The 26,612-nt window shown below is 38.7% G+C and overlaps 1 protein-coding gene across 1 annotated transcript in view; it reads right to left on the reverse strand.

Annotated features, from left to right (window-relative positions):
• The window catches only part of SLC9A2 (solute carrier family 9 member A2), a 115,715-nt gene extending 90,164 nt beyond the window's left edge, over window positions 1–25,551 (reverse strand). Inside the window, exons 1-2 of the mRNA XM_001371353.5 lie at window positions 24,545–25,551; window positions 1,680–2,143 (exon numbers count right to left, since the gene is read on the reverse strand). Coding sequence (XP_001371390.3) covers window positions 1,680–2,143; window positions 24,545–24,857 — 777 coding nt within the window. The 5' untranslated portion in view covers window positions 24,858–25,551. The remainder of the gene's footprint in view (window positions 1–1,679; window positions 2,144–24,544) is intronic.
• Between the last annotated feature and the right edge of the window lie 1,061 nt (window positions 25,552–26,612).

A 26,612-nucleotide genomic window follows, 5' to 3' on the forward strand; every position in this document is an offset into this window, starting at 1 on the left:
TTCAGGAGTAGTAACCTTCTAGCCTTACAATATGAGACCCATGAAGATGTAGAGAAACATTCTATTCCTTCATGATGACTTTTGCATGAATTTATATATTCTTCTATGACTTGTCAAGGGAAAAATGCACACAGATTCATATGCAAATGAGCATGAAAGAATTGGATTCTTTTGGGAATCTTAATGGGGTGTAAAATGTTTCCACTTAAAAAATAGTACAGCTATAAGTAGTGAATTAAATTAGTAGGATTTGTTTCTTATAAAATATATCTTATATAAAATAAAATTTCTAGCTACAGAGGAATAGATTTTTTCAAAAATATATTTGTTAATTGTATTAATTGACATGATTAAAGAAAGAAACATAGAACTATAAGAATATAAGGTGGTAGATTAGAGCAGGAAGCCCCCTCCAGTTCTACCCTGACCAATCTCATTTACCAGAGAAGAAAACTGAGGCCAGAGTCATAACAATTTGCACAAGGTCACAAAAGCTATTAAGCAGCAGAGGTAGGATTTAAACCCAGGTCAGACACATTTCAGGGTCTCCCACAAGATTGAGTAATAACCCTGATAATACTAGTTAGGTTACTGTCAATGCTTCAGTTCTTTCCTCTTTAACATACTATCTCCTTTTATTGTAACTTCTTCAATTTCAATAGCTACTTCATGACAATATTGAGTGGATTAGAAAAAGAAATTCAAAGAGTTCTTTACAGATGAAAATTAGCTTTAGAGTATCTGGAAAATGGTAAATAAAGAAATAACCAGAAATAGTCTAAAAGGCATAGATGCTTGGTTTGGCAAAAGGACATCTTTTTTTATTTTTGTCTAAAATAAATGTCCTGTCTAATTAATGACAGCTTTAAAGCCCTTTAGATGGTGATGTTCAATCAGCTCCTTTGCAATAGTTCCTGAGTATGGCAGCAGGATCTAAGTATGGTTGGGAGAGAAGGAGGGTAGATAGAATCCTTTGTTCCCTCTTTTCCTACTGCCCTCTTTGGTTGGGGGATGTGACTCTAAACTTTCAGTGTTAATGGTAAATAAACTCCATTACCCCCAAAGTAAGTGCTATCCCCATAAATTATTTTCAGTTTAAAAAACACACCCACTCATAACAAAAGGATATGTATTCAAAGGATCATGGGAGGAAGCTGAACTGGAGTAATAAATCTATATTAAGATAATTAACAAAAAACAAATCAAAATGATATACCCAATGAGTCTTATTCATTATTATATATTTATTATAATTAATATAAACTTGTATAGAATGTAGAATAATATGTTATTATATATTATGATTTGTAAATTATAAAAATAATGTGTTATCTACCCCTTTTCTGTTTCATATGATGTCATTGCATCATAAGAAAAATTGTATTTTTAGTGTTATCACCAATAATTTGGGGGCCTGATAAATCCTTTAAATTATGATCAAAGAATACTGCTTTGGACATATCTCAGCAAGGTATATCATTAAAGATTCATATACCAGCACCACTTCTAAGACTCTCTGACATTAAACATTGCTTATTTGGTCCAGGATCTCAATGCAGCACAACCATCCTGGATGCATCTTCCTAGCATGTCTAGATAGGAATTTAGATGCAAAAGAAGATAGAAGTAGAAATTGCTATCACTCAATATCAAGAATGCAATTTAGAAAAATAACTTACCACTGTGACAGCATCATTCAACAGTGACTCTCCAAATACCAGGATGTAAAGTTGTTCATTGACATGAATGTTTTCGAAGACAGCAAGCACAGCCACGGGATCCACAGCTGAAATCAAGCTGCCAAAAAGCAGGCTCTGTAGCAAAGTGATGTCAGTCAAGCCAAATGCTTCAATCTGGCAGATGCCAAACAGAGAGATCCCAATGCCAATGGAATTCCAAAGGGTCCCTACAACAGCATACCAGAATATGGTGCCAATGTTCTCAAAGAAAGGACGAGTTGGCATAAAATATCCTGCATCAAGAACAATAGGCGGAAGGAGATATAAGAAAAATACATCTGTCTTCATTGCAGGTGGAGACTTTTCATCTACTCCAAATATAATCCCACCTAGCAGAAGTCCAACCATGATGAGAAGGCAGCTTTCAGGCACTATTGTGGGCAACTTGTGATAAAGGTGAAATCCTGTGAGGAAAAATAATAACAAGAAACAATTGTTAACAAGAAGAAACAAACATGATAAGAAGAAATAAACACGAAAAGTCCTAACTTGTCCTATTGTTAGAATTTTCAAAATCACCAAATAATATAATCAAAGCACTTTAATGCTTAATATTAAGGAAAATTCTACTTCCCCTCTCCAAAGTGAGTCCATCCAGGTGGAGTTATCATTAGAAGGTGAATTTTATAGCTAAAGAACTGTATAGTTTGGACTTTTCCCTTTAGAGAATTAGGTTTAACTTTCATTAAGATCTGTATAAAGACTAGACTGGGGGCATTAGATAAGATTCTGATATTCATGCTAGTCTGCTAAGTACTTAATATTTTTCATTTAATAATTATAAAATGGAATACTATTCAGCATCCTGTTGTTGTTTTTGTTTTTGTTTTTTTTTAATGAGGCACAATGGAAAAAGCAAAGTCATTTTTCTATTGAGAAAGAGCATGGTATAGATCATAGAATGCTATATTTTGCGTCAGAAATGACCAAGTTCCAAATCTGCCTCTTACACTTAATAACTGCTTGAACATGAACATGTCAATAATCTTTCTGAGGCCCAACTACAAAATGAAGCTAACAATACCTATTATACCTTGTAAAAATGGACTTGAATCCAGAACTACAATCCCCAGAATTCCTTGCTCCACTTCTCCAGAATGCTTTGTAATATCACTGAATTCTCACCTGGGCCGAGATTGAGAAGGGGTAGTTAACCTGATTGGAAAGGCTTTTGCGGGTCTTTTCCTGTTTCCACTTGCAAGCAGACTCGGCTCTTTTGATAATGTAGGTGAGGTTGTGTCTAGGCCTCTCTGGGCCTAGACACGTGTTTTCTTATTCTGTATTTTCCTTAATCCTCAACCTTTAATAAAACTCTAAAAATATAATACTCCTTGCAGAGAGAAACTAATTTCTACCTGCCTCAGTTTTCCCCAAGTTTTAACTCTTACAACCTGCCTCGAAGAGTTTTGAAGAAGTTAACCTTAACTGATCTGAATATCAGTTACTATTATTCAGAATCTGCCACATATTTAATAACAGTACATAAATTGCACACAAACTGAAATATCCTCAATAGCAATATGAGAATCAAGGATTTGGAAGACCTTATATTATGATCTCAAAATCTTGGACACATCATTTTATTTTTCTAAAGTTCTGGAGCTCCTGCACTAAATCTATTGTGAACTGAAAATATGATATGTGATTGAGACAGTCTAAAGAACTGAAAAGAAAATTAGCATTTTTAAATATGACTTTTAAGCAGTCTTTATTCTTTAAAAAACCAGCATTAAGTAAAGTTATAATAGGTAGTATATTAAGGTGGTCAATTGCTCAGCTGCTTAGTGCTTATGGCCTTCTGACTACTGACTTCACTAACCAACAGAGAAGGAAAGTAAATCCGACAAAAACCAAACCTCAGTGGGCTTTCAGGATATTGAACTAAGTGATGCCATTTACCCACAGCTGCCATTATGTAATTGAGATAAAGGGCATAATAGCAGACCTCAATCTTCCCTATTTACCAAAGCCACAGAGCTGCTGTCAAGGATAAAATAAGAAAGCACCTTTGCTTGAGTGTAATATGGAATAAGGCTCAAAAACACAATGGCAGGGTTTTCCAAGGTTTAAGTTAAAGTGTTAGCACCAACAAATTGATTGAACTGCTGAGATCTGATAACACCCTCCCTCCAAGTCACAAAGACAAATGGGAAGACAAAAAATAATTTTAAGGAATCTACAGTAGCAATGACATTCCCTGACCATCTCCAGGTCATATGGTTCCTCCACTCTGTCCTCCAAACCTGCCTCCTCCACTTCTAGAAACAAATTGGACTATCCTGGGGTGAAGATGGGGGGGGGGGATCCAAGCCTTTCCTTTACCTCCCTGAAATCTCCAGGGCACACTGTCAGACCCCTTTCCAGCTCCCCTCTATAACTTGTCTTCTTCTATTAGAATGTAAGCTCCTTGAGGGAAAGGAATACCTTGTTTGCTCGTATTTATATCCTCAGGACTGTACCAGGTCTCTAATAAGCCCTTATTAAATATATATATATATACATATATATATATACATATATATATATATATATATATATATATAGCCTAATACTTTAATAGTTAAGGAAACTAGGACCAACAGAGGTTGAAAGACTTGCTCAAGTTCCCATTACTAACCTTTTTATATCATTCATATTATAGTCTATCACTTTATTCAGGTGTTCATTACTTTCCATGTTTGGCTCACTTCTATTTAGAGTATCCTGGGCACTGAGCCCAGTTTCATTCAATTTTTATTATGGGTACATAAAACTCTGTGAAAATATGGGTGCTTTACAAATGATTTACTATTCTGCTTTCATTGCAGCAGAAACTCATTAAGATGGAAAGGAGACAGGGCTAGGAGTCTTTTTACTTACTCAGGAGAGGAAATACCCTCCCTTATAACTGAATCACGTTAAATATTATTTTTGTCCATAAGCCACCAAGATAACAAAGCTCAAGATCTGGGAAGTGTTGACAGTGACCAGATTTTCAAATCATACCTTTTGAAAATCAGTTGAGCATTGATGTTTGAGTACTTAACTTTTCTTTTTGACTTGACTATTGTTATCCTATTGTCTCATATCTCAGGATCTAATGGACTTTCCACGCCTGGAGATACGATCATAGGATCATAGATTCAGACCTAGAAGGGTCCTTTGAGGTCACTGAGTCTAAGGTTCTCATTTTACACATGAGGAAACATACCAAGAGAGGTTAACCGACTTGCCCAAGGTTTCACTGATATTGTTGTTCAGTTTTGTCCAACTCTTTTTGGCAAAGATACTGGAATGGTTTGCCATTTTCTTCTCCAGATCATTTTACAAAAGAGTACACTGAGACAAACAGGGTTAAGTGACTTGCCCAAGGACACAGCTAGAGTGTCTGAGGCCAGATTTGAATTCAGGGAGATGAGTCTTCCTGAATCTAAGCCCAACACTTTATCCATTGCATCATTTAGCCACCTAAGAATTAAAACCGAGTCCCTTAAATCCCAAATCCATACTGCCTCCATAATAGTTTCCACAATATCTCTTGATGTTATGCATTATCAGTGGAAATTTTATTTTCTTTCAGAATATCATGACAATAAAAATTATTTATTAAGTGACTATTATGTACTATGCTAGGCAGTGGATGCCAATAATAATTAAGGTCAAAAGTTTGTGTTTGCTTGCTTTTCCTCTAAAGAAACTTGAAGTTATGCATCTAATCTCCTATATCACTATGAGCCAGAGATAGGAAAAACTACTTCACATAGATATGGTTACATGAATTGCCCAGCATCTTTCTCTTTTTCTTTCCCCTTTTATCCCTTCCTCCCTTCCTTTCTTTCTTCCTTCCCCCCCCCCTTTAAAAAAATCTTTACCTTTTGTCTTAGAATTGATAAAAGTATTGGTTCCAAGGCAGAAGAATGATAAGGACTAAATTGAGGTTAAGTGACTTTCTCAGGGTCACACAGTTAAGAAGTGTCTGAGGTCAAATTTGAACCCAGGTCCTCCCTACTCCAGTCCTGACACTCTATCCACTAAGCTATCTAGCTACCTCTCAGCTACCACATTATATATTTGAAAATCCTCATTAATAGCCGATTATTTGCCAGGCACTGGGGATACTCAAAACAAAAAGAAATAGTCTATGTCTTCAAGAAGTTTACATTCAAGTGGGGGGATGACCAGTTCATATACAGATATATACAGAATATATACAAAATAGAAACAAGGTAACTGCTAGAGGAAGGCACGAACAGTTTTCTGCAGAAGATGGCAATTGAGCTGAATCTTCTTTGGTGGATGTTAGATTAGGGACTCCACATCCAGAAGAGCGGTCCACTGCTGCTAAAGACACAGAGTTTTCCTTCTCCCTAATCACTAGAGATGTCACTTGCCTTTCCCACCTTTTTCTGTATCTTTCAAACAACCAACAAGCAATTATTAAGGGGCTGCCTCCTGCCAGGATTTATACCAAGGTAAAGGGAATATAGAGACAAAAAGAAAATAGTCCTTGCCACCTAGGATTTGGCAATCTATGAGAAAGATGTGTGTGTGTGTGTGTGTGTGTGTGTGTGTGTGTGTGTGTGTGTGTGTGTGCTTATATAACATAAGGTATATGAGGAGACAGGCCATTTGTAGCTTGGGAGTCAAAAATAAAAACTAAATGTAGCAAGTGAAGTTGGAACAGATTTGAGGGAGAAAAGGATTCTAAGAGGTGGAGGTACATTCCAGGCAAGAAAGAACAGCCATGCCAAGGACCAGAGGTGAGAGATGGTGTGTCATACGTGATGAAAGGCAAGGCACTCATCTTTGTTGAGCCCTAGAGCGCAGATAGCAAAGTAATGCATAAATATGGTTGGAAAGGTAGATTGGGGCCAAATGTGATGGACTGTAAAATCCCAACTGAGAAACTTATTATCACTTTCTGTGAAGGGTGTTAAAAAGTCAAGGCACTTTTAATTAGTGTTGACCTGACTACCAAATACTATGTTTTCACTGATATTGAACACATTCGAATCTCAGCCTTATAGATAAAACTTTCCAAATACATAGCCAGGCTCAAATCAAGGAGCGAAGTTAAAGATTATATAATTTTCCTAGTAAATTTGGAATAATCTAGGCATTTAGTTCAAATATTTCAAGTGAAGAAAGTAAGTAAGAAAGAAAGAAAGTAAAAAAGAAAGAAAGGAAGGAAGGAAAGAAGGAAGAAGGGAAGGAAGAAAGGAAGGAAGGAAGAAAAATAAGAATCTGAATTTGTTATATATAATTTGTTTTTTTAAGAAACTTGTACATGTATGTGTAGTAATAGTAGCATATGTTCTATATATATGCTACAATATAATTCTTTAAAACATGGAAAACTAATTTTAATAGATTAATAAATTTTCTAGTTATGTCACCTTTTGCATTTTTCCCATTATATATATATATTCAGACATATACATATTTTAACCCTTACCTTCTGTCTTAGAATCAATACTGTGTATTGGTTCCAAGGTAGAAGAGGTATAAGGACTGGGCAATGATGGTTAAGTGACTTATCCAGGAACACACAGCTAAGAACTGTCTGAGACTAGATCTGAAACCAGGAGCATGTCTCCTCAGACCTGGCTTCTCCCACTGAGTCGCCTAGCTGCTTCTGTGCATATTTTGAAAGTTTCATGATTTTTAAAAATTCATTAATAAGACTGGGTCTCTAACACTGACTGAATGTCTGCTTGTCATAATAAAATGAGTTGTCAACATTGTCAGTTTTCTAGCAGAATTGAAGGTAAAAGTTATTGATAATATCAGTTAGTTGCTCTCTTGAAACTGATAGAATGGATCACTCAGAAACAGAAGGTTTAAGCAAATGGTCCTTTTACTAAAAGCATCTCAAATTCAACACCTTCTGGTAGAAGCCAATCTGAAGGTCACTAAAAAGAAGTCAGATGATAAAAATGAACAAAAGCCATAGACAAAAAAGTGAAAAGAGCAATAAAAAGGTGGTTTCTGTGGTTCCAGCAATTCCCTGACAAAGTTTTAAAAACAGTCCAGAGGGGCAAAGCTGGGGCTCCAATCCATCTGCTTTAGAGACAAAGTTAGCCTCCCCAAACCTAACTGCGCCATGTTTGTTTAACAACTTCCTTTCTTGCAAGCTTCTACTCTTATGTCAAGCATTTTACTTGGTCTCCTCACTCCTATCATCAAGACTAGATGACATGGAAAAGAACTCTGTGGCCCAAGTACAGAGTACTGAGTTGAGAAAGGGCATCCAAGGCATCCAAGTCCTTCTGAATGGCAAACAGTTCCTGTTTAGTTCCATATATCTCATAGATATAGCAAAGGATTATTCTTCAATTAGAAAGAAGTACTGCCTGATCAAGTTAGGTCTTCAAAGGTCTAAGAGGGAAGAGAGGAATGGTCTTCTGAACTGCCCCTTTCCCTTAAACAGGTAAATTGGAGCCTTCTGAATATTGTGAACAATTGTATACTCAATAACAAGGAGAAAATCTACTAGTGAGTTATTTATACCCCCAGTATAGCTATTGATACTTCCCCATCCCCATGCAGAGTTGGGAGAATAACTGATCATCCCAGAGATTGGTTTTGTCTGTTTCTTTCTTTTACAGGTTCTGACTATTGTTTTAATCATTCCATTGTGACCTTAAGGGATTTCTTTTGTCTCCTAAAATATCTTTTTAAAAAATCTAAATTCAGTGACATCATTGCTAATAGGCTAGTCTACTATTTCATAGTCTCACTTCTCCAAAAGCTGATGAAAGAGAGATGAGATGGTGTGGTTAATTGGAACTGGCATGATGGTTTTCCTTACCAAAATGTAGCATGGAAATGTTACTTGGGAGCTGAGGGGAGCCAGTGGAAAATATAGAAAGAGGAAACTGTAGCACTATCCGTTAATAGTGTTCCCACCTTTTTATTTAGAATTATTCACAGTTTTAATTTTATATAACATCTACCACTCTCATACTGTTAAAAAAAGGCCCCTAACTAATTAAGTGCTTTCCACCCTTCCTCTTCCACTCCCTTTCCAGTTCTCATGTCTGGCTTTCTTTAGAAACCCTCCTCTTCCCCTCCAAAGCATCCTTCCATGTAGTTACCTAAATTGTGGTTTCCTCCATCCTAGACTACTGTGATATGTAAATTTCTTTTTCTTTTTCCAGTTCTCTCCAGCTATACTTTCAGAATCCATGTCAGTCGATGGAAGAGATGGACTTAAGTTCAGGTCAAATGAGTTTTGCAATATTCCCTATTGGGTATATAATGATTTTCATATATACCTGTCAGATCTTTCCCTATTCAGCCCCAGAGTGAATGGGTAAGATCCATCTAGATAACACATGAGTATTATATTCCTTACTTTTATATTGTTATACCAATTTTACAAAGTAGAAAATAATTTTCTTCTGTCCTCAAGATCAGTCATACAAAATATCAGAGGACCACAAGTCTATAATTGGAAGGGCTCTAAAAATCCTGGCTCAGTGATCTCTTTTGTATTTGAGAAAAATGAGACTCAGACAGGTGAAGGGCTTTGCCTAAGGTCCCAGAGGTTACCCAGATGTGGAAGAGCCAAGATTCAAACTCTGATCCCACTCCCTAATCTTTTCCACTGTATCATTTCATCTCCATTCCAAGACTATCTCTGGAGAACTTTACTTGTCTTATTTTCAAAACAGTGAATGTTGTCCTTAAATACTATTATCCAGTCTTAGGAATGACTGTTCTTTCTTTACAACACTATTATTGGAACCTTTCTCCTACTGCTCCATGTTAAGAATAGCACAATGGTCACAAAAGAAACTCGTTCTGAGTAAGTCATTGACAGCAGGTCCAAATATCACACCTATAAAAGCTGGCTTCACAGTCCCTGTGTGGTGTTACAGAGCCTTCGATTCATCCTGAGTTTTTTGACTTTTGGAATTATGCTCCCTGTCCTTCAACAAAAGAAAAGTCCCTTTTACTGATTTGAGTTTGTTAAGAAGCCCATCATTTGAGATCCAATTCTGAGATCTAATTCCTGGAGCTTGCCTGGTGGTGGCTAATGAAGAAACGCTTACATTTGAGCTGAAAAGGCTCCGTCTTTATGATGGGATGAGTACGACAGCCAGACTTTTTTCCCTCTTTTTCCTCATATTGCTCATGGGTACTCTTAATGATGGTAGACTAATGCGGGGGCTTTGGCTTTGATGAATCTGCGTCTCTGTTTAACCTGAATCAGGGTGTAGCAATTACCATGTGATGTTTGTTAAGGTTTCTGCTTTACAATGACCTAGATTAAACATTCATTTCATATAAGTCAATAACTGAAAGTCACTTCCAGGCTACTCCCCTAAGCTAGATTTCAGATGCTTTCCTCCTTTTCAAGTTAGTGACTGGTTTACTCTTTCCTGCCAAAGTTGTCCTTAAAATGTACAGATACTTGATGAGTCAGAGTTATGTACTATTTGGGCATGATCATCTCTTTTCACAAATAGAATTTACCATTTACTTAAATAGAACAAAGCATGTTAATAACACCCACGATGGTCCACAAATCCTACCTAATTAAATTTGTTCAATGGAACTGTGGCAGTGTTTTGTTTTATAGTAGTCATCTGATTAGGATAGAGAGGCAACAGTAGATAGAGCGCCTGACTCCAGGTCCTGTGTTTTAATCTAGCCCAAAACAAGGACTATAGCTGTGTGACTCTGAGCAAGTCATTTAAACATGTTTATTTTCGTTTCCTTATCTGTAAAATGAGCTTGAGAAGGATATGACAAACTACATTAGTATCTTTGCAAAGAAAACCTCAAATGGGTTGAAGAAGAGCCAGACATGCCTAGAATGCAAGAGAAAACCTTGGTGTCCTCAAGCTCTAGAGACCAAGTACCTGCTTGAACTGCCCCCATGGTAATTGGAACAGATTGTTCTCTTCCACCCATTTAGCTGGGAAAGTCTTTACATAGTTAGGGTAAAATTCACCTAATTCACTGACCAGCTTTCCGACCTATCGGTTACCCTCCACCTGGTTTAGCCTGTCTGTCCACATTATTTCACTGGTTTGGAGCCACAGGTGTGAGTTGGGTGAAAGGTGGACACCAAAGGTGGATGAGAAATCCAGAAACAGGTTGGGCAAGCCCTCAGACTCGAGGTGCTGGTCCCCCCTGCACACTCCATAACATGAATTACCCTTCCTTCCTCAGAGCATTAATTTTCCCTTATCTAGGAGCCCCTCAATCATAGTGGATACATAATAGGTTTTTGTTGGAATCAATTGAATTGAACCATTCCTAAGTGATCAATTCTTTTCTCAGAAATCTAGAATGGCTAATTCAAATGGTGCCTCCTATTCATAGCATTCTATGGTTCCCACTAATTACCTTTCCCTGCAGCTCTTAACTGAACTAATCTCTCAGTCCAGTTCAAGTCACACTCCTCTCTCCCAGTCAGGCAAACCTACTTCTTATCAAAACCCACAACTTAGTCAAACCTGAGTTTGAGTTCATGCTATTCTTCATGTGCCCATAGAATGCCCTGTTTCACATGATTATCATTCATATCACTTCTTTAAAATTTGGCTGATAATTAACTTCAAAGGCATTTCTCCATTGGCACAATGTTGTATACTAGTAATCTCTCCTATTAAGGAAGTTGAGGTTGGTGGATTGCTTGAGTTCTGGGGTTCTAAGCTTCAGTAAAACTAAGGCTGATCAGTGTTGACACTAAGTCTGATACCAGTATAGTTAACCCCTTGAAGTTGGCGTAGAAGGGGACTGAACTGCCTACCCCTATATAGAAGGTCAAAGCTTTCATGCTAATAAGCAGTAAGATCAAACTCCTGAATGGATGCTTCACTGGGAAAGATAGGGAAAACCAATATCAAAATGAAGCTAAAAACCAATAATCTCTCCTTCACTAATCTTGTCTAGTTAAACATCCCATTGGCATCCATTTCCATCTCTCTCTGTTCAGTCACAATTGAGCATAATTTTAAATAATCGTGCCTTACACAATCATAGTGCTTTAAAATGTTCCAAGTGACTTTCCATGCAACATCTCATTGAAATCTCAATAGCCTTTACATTACTCCTAATTTATGGAGTTGTATTTGGATTTTTGCTATGTGTTGTATTGCTACTGTAATGTCTTGCTATGCCCTATGTAAATACTTTATAAGTTACCTTAGCAAGAAGAAAGGAAAAATGGTGGCTGGATGGTGGGCTCAGTTTAATTCTCAGTTGAAGATGTTGAATGAGTTCTACAGGCCAAGGCTACCCTATTTTTTTTTTTGCACTGCTGTTCTTGAGACTTAAAATTGAATATAATCTGCACCACATAATGGCTTACCTACTTATAGCAAAGGAGTAGCTAGATGGCGCAGGAGATGGAGCAATAATTTGCTCGTAATATAAAACAAACAAACAAACAAAGACTTTCAAACACACTCATCAGATCATCCATGATATATTTACGGTAGATTATGATGCAGAAGTCTCCCACAGGCTGGGAAGGCATGAAGAAGTTGTGAAGATGTGCCCTATTAGAGGGAATACCCACATCTACGAGATCACAGATCCCTAAATCTTGGAGGATATAAACATATTTGTAAATAGGCAAAAAAATGGGCAAAAGAATGGCTGGTTGTTTAATAAAGAGCATTGTCTCTGTTGGCAAATCCTTGATTGTAAGTTGTGTTGTTCAGTCTTTTTAAGTTGTCTAACTCTCTGTGGCCCCATTTGGTGGTTTTCTTGGCAAAGATACTATAGTTGTTTGCCCTTTCCTTCTCCAGGCCACTTTATAGATGAGGAATTGAGGCAACCAGAGTTAAGTGATTTGCCCAGGGTCACACAATTAGTAAGTGTCTGGGGCTAGATTTGAACTCATGAAAGTGAACCTCCATTATTCCCTGTTCAGTGATCTATCTGCTGTGTCACCTAGCTACTCCTTTACTATAATAAACATGTGTTGCAGACTGTATTCTCTTTTAAGTCTTAACAGCAGTGTAAGTACACTAAAGAAGTGTAGGGTAGCCTTGATGTGCAGGATTTATTCAATATCTTCAACAAAGAATAACCAAAGGGTCATCCTCTAATGATGCAACTACAACAGTGCAGAACAGGAGAAAGTGTGCTGAACTTGAAGGCAGGTCACTTGGTAGAAATAGTATTGGCTTGAAATGAAATCGGTTGAAATGTTGCCTTTAACACTTACTCTCTGTGTGATGCTAGGTAAGACATTTAACCTTGATTAACTTCAATTTTTACCTGTAATAAAAATTATTAATATAACTAACATTTATATATGAGATGATATAGCAGTGAATAAATGCCAGACTTGAAGCCAGGAAGATCTGGGTTCAAATCTTGCCTCAAACAATTAAGTATCACTTGACCTCTTTGGATGTCAGTTTTTACAGCTGTACATTGAAAGTACTGGATTAAATCTTGGATTCCTTCCATTTCTAAATGTAGGGTCATATCATATAGTGATATACTGTATTGTATAGAATTATCTTTTTAACCCTTACCTTCCATCTTAGAATCAATACTAAGTATGAGTTCCAAGGTAGAAGAGTGCGAAGGACTAGGCAATTGGCAAAAAGTGACTTGCTCAGAGTCACACAGCTGGGAATGTCTGAAGCAAAATCTGAGTCCAGGTCCTCCTGACTCCAGGACTGGAGCATCATTCACTGTGCTAACCTAGCTGCCCCCATGTCATATATGATTTCATTTGTTCTTCATAACAACCCTAAGAGGTAGGTGTCATTTATTATTATTATCATTTTATAGAAGAGGAAACTAAAAATCAAAACCCCTTGCCTGGGGTCATACAACTATTAAGTGTCAGAGGAAGACTTCAAGGACCAGTCTTCCTTATTCCAGGTCCAGAGCTCTAGTCCATGTTGCTTCTCCATAAAGTGTGGAGGCTGGATTAGCTGATTTTGAAGGTCCCTTTCTGTTCTAGATTTATGGTCCTGGTCCAGTAGTTCTCTCAATCCCTCCTCAGACATTTACCAACTGTGTGAACAAGAGTAACAATTAAAGCTCTCAGCACCTCAGTTTGCTCATCTGGAAAAAGGAAATAATGCTTCTACTACCACTTTTTCAGGATCATTGTGAAGGAAACATTTTGCAAATCCTAAAGTTCTCTATAAATTAAAGTTATTTTGTGATTAGCTAGGTGGCTCCACAGATAGAGTGCTGAACCTAGAATCAAGAGGACTTAGGTTCAAATCTGACCTCAGATATTTCCTAACTGTTTGACCCTGGGCAAGTCACTTAGTCCCAATTGCTTAGTCCTTACCACTCTTTTCTGGGAACTGATACTTGTATCGATTGTAAGGAAGAAGGTAAGGGTATAAAAAAATTAAGTTATTTAGGAAGAATACCAACAGGCATGAACTAAATACTAATCCTTGATAAGATGAATTAGCCTGACAGGAAAGTTGGGTTGCAATTTTCTTTGCACTTTCTCATCAACCCAGTTATTCAACCAAAGAAAACTAATTGTGGAGTGACATAATTAGAACTCAGTTTGGCTTTCCAGTCTCATTTCCCATTACTTCTCTTCACCTACCTTCTGATCCACTAAAATTGGAGATTTGCCATTTCTTGAATAAGAGCTCCATATTTTCCTGCTTCCTTTTACTTATAATGTTCCCACCACATGGCATTTTCTCCCTACCACACACACATTTCCCTTCTCTACCTACTGAAATCTTATTCATCCTTCAAGGGCCCAGTGTGTCATATACAAAACTTTGCTATTTCCCCTTTTGCAACCTAAATGTCATCCTCAGCCTCTCCTTCTCTCACTCCTCCCTCCTATCCAGTCTGTTGCCAAGTTCAACTGATTCTGTCTTCACAGTATCTTTCCTATCTCCTGCCTACTCTTCTCTAATATTGCCATCACCCTGGCACTTAGGACAATGCCTGGCACATAGTATGCACTTAATAAATGCTTGCTGACTAGCTTGATTTGATGAAGGCCCATCTACTCAGATCTGAATGACTGCGATAGACTTTTGGTGGGTCTCCCTGCCTCCCACTTCTATCCAATTCAGTCCATATCCCCTTAGGTACCAAGGACATTCATTTTCCCCTCATATCCATATCAGTAACACCAGGCTCCATATTACGTCCAGGATCAAATATAAAATTCCTCCATTTAGCTTTTTAAGCCCTTTATAATTTGTTCCCTTTCTATCTTTCTCCATTTATATTTTATTCTCATCTACATACTTTAAAATCTTGTGACACTGGTCTCTCAGCTGCTCTTGCACAAGATAATCTATCTCCTAACTATTCATCTTCTCTGTCCCTCCCCAACCCCCCAATCCAGAAATGCTCTCTACCCTCATATTTGCCTCTTGGATGTCCTGGCTTCTTCCAAGTTTCAGATAATATCACCATCTGCAAAAAAAGCTTTCCCATTCCCCCTTTATGGGTGTGTCTTCACACCTCATTTATGCTGTATATATTTTATATTTCTATTTACACTGTATAGATCATGAATGAAGACTTCTCGGAAGCAGAGATTGTTGTGGGTTGTTTGTTTTTTCCCCTCTCTTTGGGCTAGCAATATGCTAGGTACTTCATAACAGCTAGCTTTTATATGGAACTTTCAAAGTCCTTTACAAACCTGATCTCATTTTATCCACACAACCAACACAGGAGGTAGGTACTATTATTATCCTTGTTCTTAGAAATAAGGACACTGAAGTCCATACGGTTAAAGGGCTTGGACAGGGTCATGCTGCTAGGAAGTGCCTAGGACCACATCTGAACTCAAGTTTCTAATTCCCAGACCAACACTTCATCCACTTGGCCAACTTAGTAAATGTCTGTCAACTGACCCAGTGCCCCTTCTTTGAACTCTCGCTATAACTTTTGTTCTAAATTATATCTTGTAATATGGTTACCAATATGCATGTTTTATTTCTTCTACTAGTCTTAAACCATTTTAAGATGATCTTTGAAGAGAACTGGGGGGAGGGGAGTAGCTGAATGGCTCAGTGGATTGAGAGCCAGGCCCAGAGATGGGTTCAAATCTTGTCTCGGACACTTCCCAGCTGTGTGACCCTGGACAAGTTATTTAACCCCCATTGCCTAGCCCTTACCATTCTTCTGCCTTGGAACCAATGTCCAATATGGATTCCAAGATGGAAGGTAAGAGTTTATGTTTAAAAAAAAATGAAGAGAGCTAGGGAATCTATGAATTGGAGATGAAGAAGAAGCTCATTTTAGACCTGTATTACCTGGAGTTGGAATATATAGTTAGTAGGACAGTTTGACTGCAAAGTGGATGGAATACAGAAAGGAATGCAATATAAGTAAATCTGGAAAAGTAGACTGGGGACAGATAGTGCAGAGCATTAAAAAGTCAGAATTTGTATTTTATCCTAGAGGCAATGGAAAGTCAATGGAACTTCTTGAGCAGAGGTGGGCTATGATCAGAGTTGTACTTAGAAATATTGATGTGGAGGCTATATATAAAGAGGGAATTGAAGAGGAGAGATCATGGAAACAGAAGGCCAATTAGGGGATTGTTGAAAAATCTAGGAACCTTTCCATCTAGGAAAGGTAAGATGAAGATCTGGACTAAGGTGGTAGTTGTGTGAATGAGGAGAAAGAAGTAGAAGCAGAATCATCAAGATTTGGGAAGTGATTGTTTGAATTCTTCCTTTTTAAACTAAGCTATCTAGATATTTGGGGTAAAGGAGATATAGCCTAGGAAATCTCATCTTCACTAGCTAAATTTTATGAAGGAGTATTAATGGAGATACTTTATAAAATATTTTTAGATTAATTATCCCAATTTTATTACATGACAGCTTTAAGGCACCCTGTAAATGGGAAAAGTAGTAGAAATATGGTCTGAACCCATATAAGAAAAAGGAGAGGGAAAGATAATGGCTGACTCTGAGGCTGGAAACCCATGTGATTGAAAAGATGGTGATGTCTTCATCAGAAATAAGTAAAGAAGAGGGTAAGGTATGGGGGGAGAAGAGAATGAGTTCTGTTTTAGATATTTTGAGTTTGAAATGCTTATGGTACAGAGTACATAAAGTGGGAGATGTATGATAAGCAGTTGCTGCTGCTGCTTTAAAACTCATTAGAAAGAGCATGGTTTTGTATAGAGATCTTAGAGCCTTGTTCATAGAAATGAGAGTCAAGACCAGAGAAGGTAAAAGGGCCATCAAGAGACTACAGAGAGAAAAGAAGAAATGGCCTGGAAGAGAACTCAAGGATACACCTTTGCACACAAGAAAGTTTATACCATTAATAGAGCCTTAAGAAGAGTGGTGGCCTAACAGAAAACTGAGCTTGGAATTAGGATGACTTAGATTCAAGCCTTCTCTCTGACTGGGAGACCTGGTGCAAGTCAGGAAACTTTGCCCCAGGCAACTTTCTTAAGAATGAAATTGCAAGTGGCATTGGTTGAAGGAATCTTCTCACTGAAACTCCTTATATCAAAGAAATCACAGATTTCCCCTTTTCAAAAAGGAATATTATTATTCATATCATTAACAGCAGTAACAACATTCTTTGCTATCTAGGTTGTATATCATTCAGTTGGTAACATTTATTGAGGACTAGAGAGTTACAGAAAGTACAGAAGACATGGTTATTGCCAGAGAAGAGCTCCAAGGCTTATGAGAGATAAAAGACAAGTGATGGTGGTGGTGAGTGTGATGATGATGATGATGATGACGACGACAACAATAATGATGAGAATAATAGAGGTAGTGTGGTATAATAAAAATAGCAGTAGGCTTAGAATCACAAAATCTGGTTTCTTAGACCCAGCTCTGCCATTTTTAGCTGTGAGACAGTGAGTAACAATTCTCTGTGCTTCAGATTCCTCATAAATAAAATGGTGATGATCATACCTCCTCTGCTTCATTCACAGACTTTTTGAATACAAATATAAGATAATGCATGTAAATGGTTGTATAAATGTGAGTTATGCTTATATTACTGATACTTGCTATTTGGAGAGCTCTTTTCCCAATCATTTTCATAGATATATGTCTGTATAAATTGGAAAAAGGGATATTATATATATGCATACATACTTACGTCTATTTATATATGTGGGTGTATGTGGATAGGTAGGTAGGAGATAGATAGATGGATAGATAGAATGAATCTCATTTTCAAAACACAAAAGACAAGTTGGGAAGCTTTTTGCAAATGAAGAAAATAAGGTACAATAAGATTAATAAACTTAGCCAAGATGGCACAGTTGAGATTAGAAAACAAGGCTTCCTTTTCAATCCTGTGATTTTTTTCCCCCTCAAAGCTTGACCACTGACTCTCAAGACTAGTAAGTTATCTTTTTACTTCTCCCATTCCAAGAATATGGTTGGGAAAAACAAGGAGAATTGTCTTCATCTCTGCTGAGTAGGGTTAAAGAAGTGGCTCTATTTTAGAATTATTCTGTCATGTGACTAACAGAAACAGACCAATTGGATTTCCTTTTACCATCAGTTATGTAGAGTCCAAATGGATACTCTGGAGCAACTAGGTGGCCCAGCAGATGGATATTAGGCCTGGAGTCAGGAACCCTCAGTTCTGTGAGTTAGAATCTGGTCTCAGATACTTTCTAGTTATGTGTTATTGAACAAGTCACTTTATTAGCCTCAGTTTCCTCATCAGTAAAATGAGCTAACAAATTAAATGGCAGGACCATTCCATATCTTTGCCAAGAAAATGTCAAATGAGATAATAACAACTCAGACATGACTGAAAATGATTGAATGACAACAAAAACTCAATAAGCATTAATATACTCTTTAAAAGACACCCTTACCTTCCCCCTTCAAATCAATACTTTCTATTGGTTCTAAAGCAGAAGAGCAGTAAGGGTTAGGAAAAGGGGGTTAAGTTATTTGCTTAGGGTCACACAGCTAGGAAGTGTCTGAGTTCAGATTTGCGTTTAGGACCTCCCATCTGTAGGCCTGGCTCTCAATCCACTAAGCCACCCAGCTGCCCCTGCATTAATATACTTTTAAGAAAAAAATAGTATATAAATTTACTTAATCATCATTGCTTACAAAATGAACCACATCAGGCAGTTCTATCACCACATCTTATTGTTTACATCTGCATTTTAATTAAAAACATAAAATGATAGATCTAGACGAGGTCTTAGAGATCACCAAGTACAAGCCACTCTTTTTATAAATGAGGATCTAAAATGCAGAAGTTTGAAAATTCAGACAGGTTATAAGATATGCCCAAGCTTACATGGGTGGTTAGTGGCAGGTTTAAGGTAAGAACTCCAAACTGTCTGACTTCCAGGAATGACCTTTCTAGACCTTTCCTTATCAAAAATAATCTTATCTTTTCTTTGGTCCTCCTGTTTTTCCCTAATATAATAAAAAATCTTCCACATTTTTGTTGTGTCACCAGCTCATCTTGAGCTTTCCCGATTTCTCCAGCACAAACTCTAACATAAAGTGATCCCTTCCCCTCAAGATTTCCATCATTTCCCTATTAGTGAAAATCAAGTCCAGAAAAGACTTCCAGATTTTGGTTGTTCTACATTTTGAAAGAGGAAATTATCACTGAAGATTTTGATAGGCGAGCCCTGGCAGATATCTGGATAATTGAAGTCCCTATTACTGCTTTGTATAATTCTGTATGAGGCTTTTGATTTGTTTGTATAGAACTTTTCCTGTATTTTTTCTCTCTCTAGGTGGTCTATAACTTATTCCACTGACAATATCACTACAATTTTTGCCTCCACTGATTTTCTGACAACCATTTCCCACTCTATTTACCCATCTTGGTTCTTAGATTATTTCATACAAGTAAATCTCTTTAATATACAGTGTTACCTTGGCTCCCGTCCCTTACACACACACACACACACACACACACACACACACACACACACACACACACACACACTTACTGATTTTGTTTTGAATAAAGTATTCAATTTTAATCTAGTCTGATTAAGGTATCCCTCTTCTAAGAGGGAAATCAGCCTAAACCTTAAAAACAAAAGTTCAAATTCTGTAACTTAGACAGTTATAATACAGAAAACTCAAGTAAAGGTGCCAATGAGAAATGTACATTTAGTTTTAACTCTAATCATTAAGAACGGTGTACACTAAAATGAGAAGCAAAAAAGCAACTTGCAGAGTGAACATCAGGCTGTCCTTAGAGTCAAAAAGATCTGGGTTCAAGTACTCTCTTTGATACATACTGGATATACGAGCTTGGTAAAGTCATTCAACATCTAAGTGCCACCAGAGAAGAGTCTAAGGTGGAAGTTGCAAAGGAAATGCTGACCTAAGTTGATGGAGGGATTTTTCTTACCAGGAGTTCCCTATAAAACCAAAGGTTCTGTCAATAATCAGCAGCAGCAGCAGCACCATCATCACCAAAATCTTTAGAAGGGAAGACGAGTTAATAGATTAATTGAAGGAATTGCTATTCTCTTTCCTGGAAAAGACTTTTAATTTTGTTCAGAGGCTTCTAAACCCATTGTCACTGACCTTATAAAGTTAAAGTTTGGCTTCCATATAGCATTTACAAGGAAAATCAATGTTACTTTATATGAAAATTATAGTTTATATTTAAAGTCCAGTGTTTTCCATTCACACAGGCTCTTCGGATAATAAATTTAAAGCTGAAAGGGATCATAGAAGTGAAGAAGCCCAAATCCCTCAATTTGAAGAGGAGGAAAATGAAGTCCAAACAGGTTAATGGCTTGCCAGAGATCATACAGGTAATTCCTGAGTCAGCATTGGTAACTTGTCCAGCATTCTATCCACTACTCCAGAGCAGAAGCATATTTTGCCAGTAGTAAAATAACTCCAAATCAAGATACATCAATTCTATTTTTCGCAGAAATGAATTTTATTATCTTTGCAAGACTTGGATTCTGTTCTTTCAAATAGCCTGGGTTCTTTTCAAATAGGCTGGACTGGGTTTAGTAAAGGTACTTTGAATACCTACACCAGGCATTCTTCAAACTTACCAAAAAACACATTTGGGCTTTTAAATCATTCTCTTATCATAGAGTCATTGAACCAGAAGCAGAAGGGAATTCCTTCTCCCAACTCCCCTCATTTTAGGAGGGCAAATGGGGTCTGAGAATGTTTAATACCTTGTCTGAGGTAAAAAAAAAAAGAGCAAAAAGGCAGAGGTGGGATTTGAACTCAGATGTTCACTGAGCAAACAATCTTTCTTCAATATCATAATGCCTTCCTTTGGACAAATTAGTTCCTTACTAGACACAGGTTTTCAACGTTCCCTATTTATATTACAGTTCTCTCATGTAAAAGTTCTAGTACATCACAGCATTTAAGTTAAAAATCTCCAAAAGTCCAACTGCTTCCAAAAGTTAAGTTTTACAATACATTTTCTTCACAATTTTATAAATAAAGAAAATAAAGAAAAAAATAAAGAAAACAAGCATTTATTAAGTACCTACTAAGCTATTCCAATAACTGTACAAATATTATCTCATACAGCCCTCACAATAACCCTGAGATGTAGGTGCCATGATCATTCCTGGTCTTCCCTGTAAGAAACTGGAAAAAACCAAATTGGAGGTCAAGAGACTTGCACACAGGTAATAAATTCCAAAAGCTGAATTCTAATTCAGGTCTTTCTGATTATGAGGCCAGCACTCTAGCTGCTAGGCCATCTAATTACCTCAAGGTAAAATAAGCATTTTTAGCCCAATTTACAGGTGAGGAAACTGAGTTCAAGAGAAATATGTTGACTTGTCCAATTTCTCATGCTACTGAGGGGTGGAATTGGGATTTGAACCTGGTAGTTGGACTACCACTGAACACCAAAATGAGACAAAGTCTACAGTAGTGATTTGTATGAGACTTTAAAGAATCATGCAACTCTCCCAGCACCAGGTCGCCCTCAATAGATGAACTTACACACCCTTCAAAATATGGGGGAATTGGGTTGTATCTGGGTCAGTGTTAGAAATAGCTTGTCTGGCCATCAAGAGAACCTAAACATAGACTCTAAATGACGGGGTGGGTGAATGATTTGACTGGGTAGCGGACACATCCCACAGTACAGGGTGGTCCTGTGTAAAACCAATCAAAACGTTCAGAAACTTTCTGTGTTCCACTGAGGGCATCTTCATGTACTTAAGGGGCTCAGCCCAAGGCAGAGCTGGAGCAGAAGTGGGCTGGCCTATCCTTAGGCAGGAATTGGGGAAACCCCTGAGAGATGTGCTTCTCTTGTCTTCAAAACTATGTTCTCTACTCAAGATCCGTCACATCATCCCCCTGACAAGACAGCTGCCAACAACTCCCTATGAGAGGGCTGAATCGTGTCAATTTTCTTTTAATATATATGGTGGGGGACAGCTAGGTGACTTAGTGAATTCAGAGCCACACCTAAAGACCAAAGGTCCTGGGTTCAAATCTGAACTCAGACACTTTCTAGCTGTGTAACCCTGGGCAAGCCACTTAACCTTAACTGCTTAGCCATTACTGATTTTCTGCTTTAGAACTCATACACAGTATTGATTCTACAACGGATGGTAAGGGTTTAAAACAAAGATGCAAGAGAGGAGAGAGTGAACAACAGCAAGAAAATGAGTTGGGAATTAAGGGCAATTCAGGTATGGGAAATTAGTGGGACAATTTCAAAACTGAGGGAAATAATGTCAAGATACAGTGACAAATACTAATACTAATATTACTAAAATCTTGAGTTAAGAAGCATTCGAATGTAGCGGAGCTCACAAAGTCAGGATGAAAATCCTACTCCTGACAGAATACCTTGGTGACCCTGGCAGGTTGTTTAATCTAGCATTGCTCCAGGTACCTCCCTAAAACCATATATAACAGATGGGTTGCTGATCTAAATAAGTGAAGTTTCTACACTGGGACTTTCTGAGATGAAATCATTACTAGTACTAATACTGCCTATTTTAATAAACAACATACATAAGAAAGTAGATCATACCATGAGAGTCAAATCCAAGAAGAGGAAAAACAATCAGACAATTGCAAGGAGTTAGATCACAGATCCAACAGATTTGAAGAGGGTTGAAATAGAGAAATAAGAAAAGCTCAGAAAATGTAGGGAAAGGTTACAAGATGGAAATATAATGATAGGAAGTAATGGAAACATTGGAGTGAGGAAAACTCAAGTCTGCAAAAGCATAGAAACAAATAAGAAATGACAGGTGTATAAAGACTATTTTTTCCCGTTAAGCCTACACGCATATGCACGATTTCTAATAATGTATGTGTATATATATTTTTTGGTGAATACAGAATGTATTTGGTCCTTCATGTGGTATTTTCCAAAGAATCTAAATGTAGTCAATTAATAACATTGCTATCATGAACACCAGTTTATATATGTTATCAAATTATATGTGACTTTCCAGATCACTGTTAATGGACTCTTTTTTTAAAAACTCTTGCAGTTCTTCTTATTCCAGGAAAAACCACGTATAGATTCTTGTATCTAGAACTAGAAAGAAACTCAGAGACCTTCTAACCTAACCTCATTTTACAAATAAGGAAACTGAAGCCAAGAGAACTTAACTCATTTCCCTACCCAAGGTCACACAGGTAATCAAGGTCAGAGGGAAGATCTGAGTCCAAGGTTCTGTGTTTAACAGTACAATAATATTTCATTTATAGAGTACTCGAAAATTTACTTATCTTATAATCAGAGTTGTTAAGGGCCAGTGGAGGCCATGGAATCAAATCCCTTCATTTTTTCCCATGAGAAAGCTGAGGCCCCTGGAGGTTAAATGACCTGTGGAAGGTCACACAACTAATACCCATCTTAGATGGAATTTGGAAGAGAGGTCTACCTGAATCCAGATTCCCTGCCTTTTTATAATAAACCTATAATGTAGGAAGCACAGGTATTATAATTACACATACACACACACAAATCACTGATGACTGAAGTTAAATGACTTATCCAACATCATACTGCTAATACAAATAAGACCCAGGGCTTGTAAAGTTCTACTCTGAAACCAATCTTCTTTCTACTTAGTGAAGAAGAAATAATATTTGCCTATTTATCTCATATCTAAAGTTAAAGCAAAATTAAAAGGAACATATTTTAAAGTAAAAGAATTACATATTGAACACATTAGATCTTTAAAAAATGAATGTAAGAGAATCTGTACAATCACCTGTTCCTAAAGAGGCTTAAAGTTTATTCCCCAGATTAGTAAAGGCTCCAGTTTTCTGTACAAACAAGTGAAGTTTCCTTGAGTCTTTTTTCTTAGATAGAGCACCCTAATGAGTGTTCGCTTCAGAGAAGAGGAAGAGTTCATTTTCATTTGTACAGTTCCTGTGTCACTGGTACCTTTCCATGCATTTCATTAGTCGCCCAGGGCAGGTACCATGTTACCTCCTCTCTGGCCATCACGTTTAAAAAATTTAGTTCAAGTGCTTCTCCTTCAAGAAACACGAATAAAAAGCAGCCCACTCCCTCGATTTCTCAATAAACAGCCCCACGTTTCTGATTCTTTACTTTCAGATCTTTTGTTTGCTTTCAAGGCAAAATTAACCAATGACATATTTATACGATTTTGTCTTTATCCACCTCCACTCCTGACCGATGCGCACATAAAACCAAAGTTAAAAAAAAAAGCTGCTCTGGCTTCGTGTTCCTTTCTCACAGATTGAGCCTCCCATATTTGTTACAGTTACTTTAGGGGGAGATAGGCTCAGGCTCCTCCACCCACACGTCTACTGGTAGCACCCCTGACTCCCAGCCACCCGATTAGAGCTCTCTTCCGCATTCTCCCTCCGGTCCCCAACCTGGCTCTCCAGTCCCTCTCCAAGGATCCCCACCAGGGGGACCAAGTCACTCACCGATCTTGGCCAAGGAAGCCAGCAGGATCCAGAGGGTAATCTCGAAGGGAATCTGCACATGGGGATAATCTAGGGTAAACACCGGCAGCCGGCTCTCTTCGAAGGGGGTCGTTCCTGGAGCCACCACGCTCCCGGGGCTGGCGGGGACCGGACTGGTCCCCATCACCCCCGGGGCGGTCAGCAGGTTTTCCGAAAAGGCAGAGGCTGGGCTGGCCACCTGCAGCCACAGCAGCGCAGGCAGCAGCAGCAGCAGCGGAGGCGGTGCCGGCGGTGGAGGCGCCCGGAGGCTCCGCCCGATGACCCCGGGGTCCATCAGTGTCCGGCCCGTGTGACACCAGGGAGGCTCAGCGCTCTCCGCCGTGCGTCTTAGCGCACCGCACCCGGGCAGCTTGTGCCCATGAGGCCCCAGGGACTTCTGGCTCTGAGTTCCAGGGGAAGCCACCTGCTGCTGCCCAAGCCTTACTGCCACTGCGGGGGCGGCTACCTTCACTAGCCGCTCTTCCTTGGCCCACAGTTCCGGAACAGATCCCCTCCTGGGGCTGAGGAACTGAGATGATCCTGGCTCCGCGTACTCTGGGAGCACAGACTGAGTGCTGAGGGAAAATTTGTCACCCGCCCTCTACCTCCAGTCGCCGCCCTCTCCTTGGTGCAAGACCCATGCCTGGTCTCGGCGGATTCTGGGCTACATTCAGATCAAGTCACTCGCTACCCTTGCCAGTATCTCCAGCGGTCAGGAGAGGGGTGGGGGTGGGAGTGGGAGGGAGCGGCGGAGAGAGAGAAGGGGCGGGGAGCCAGCGCTTCGCCTCCACACCAGGCAGAGGAGTCCGGGCTGCGCACCAAAACGGAGACCGGACAGGGGCGGAGCAGGGGCGGGGAGACCCCACCGGTCTATGTATATGCACCTGCTGTCCCGAGTCCTCTTTGCCGCTGGGTCACGGAGATTTAGTCTGGAGTATCGAGCTACAGTGAAATTAATTGCCTCGAACCTCGGAAGCTCACACCCTCTGTGCACACTGTTCTGTTTGTGTACAGTGGTCTCATTTCTAAGCGTTACCTCCAATAATACATATGTGCGCGCGCGCACATACAGGCACAGACACAGAAACACACACACACACCACACGCGCGCACACCACCGCCACCACCACCCCATTAGCAAAGTAGTCTGTAGGTGGAAGGAATAGAGCTTATCTGTCTCTATAACTAGTCTCCGCCTCCAGGAAAAGCTGAGGAAGATCCTAGCTAAGGAACTGTTATGAGTCAGACTACAGGTGTCTCTCTCTACCTCTGTTAGTCTCTCGCCATCCTTGTGTCTCTGCCTCCCTCTCTGCCGGCCTGCCTACCATCTTTCCATCCATCTGTCTGCCACTCTCTCTGTGTCTTCCTCTTTACTCCTTCTCCTCACTCTTACCTGCCCACTGCTCCAACCCCCTCCCCCCAAAAGACAGTCCCTGGGCTTGGTTTGCCTACAATTCAAGTCTGCGTTTAGCAGATTCAGATACAATGAAAAGAGAAAATGTGTGACAGAAGGCTGTACAGCCTCTAAAAAGAAAACTGGACACAACCATGTTAGAACTCTTCAGGCTTGAATGTGATACACTAAATCACTGAGAATTACAGGGTATTTTAGGAAAACATTTCTTCCCTGTGAAATTTAACAAGGAAGCCACAACATATGTTCTCAATCCGGACAACAAATCTCAAAACTGAACTCGGTATCCTCCAGTCTGCCACTATTCTTTCCTCCTTTTTTCCCCTCTTTTCTACTCCTTTTGTTGCATATTAAAACCATACTCACCTTTTCTACACATCAGCATCTCTCTTCCAAACTACCCCTCCCCTAGGACAGTAATAGATATGAAGAGAAATATGCTGTTTTAGATAAAAGACTTGTGTTCCAAAGTAGAAATATCAGAGTTTTTAAATATTGAAATAACTTTTATGTAAAAGTGTCATTATTATACATTCATGGAACATTGATTATTTGGTTTATTGAGATCTAAGTTTGTACCTGGACAACAGTAATGGTGGAAATTCTGCTGACAGATTATTTCTTGTTAAGAAATAA

This window comes from Monodelphis domestica, chromosome 8, assembly GCF_027887165.1.
Source record: "Monodelphis domestica isolate mMonDom1 chromosome 8, mMonDom1.pri, whole genome shotgun sequence".
Lineage (NCBI taxonomy): Eukaryota > Metazoa > Chordata > Mammalia > Didelphimorphia > Didelphidae > Monodelphis > Monodelphis domestica.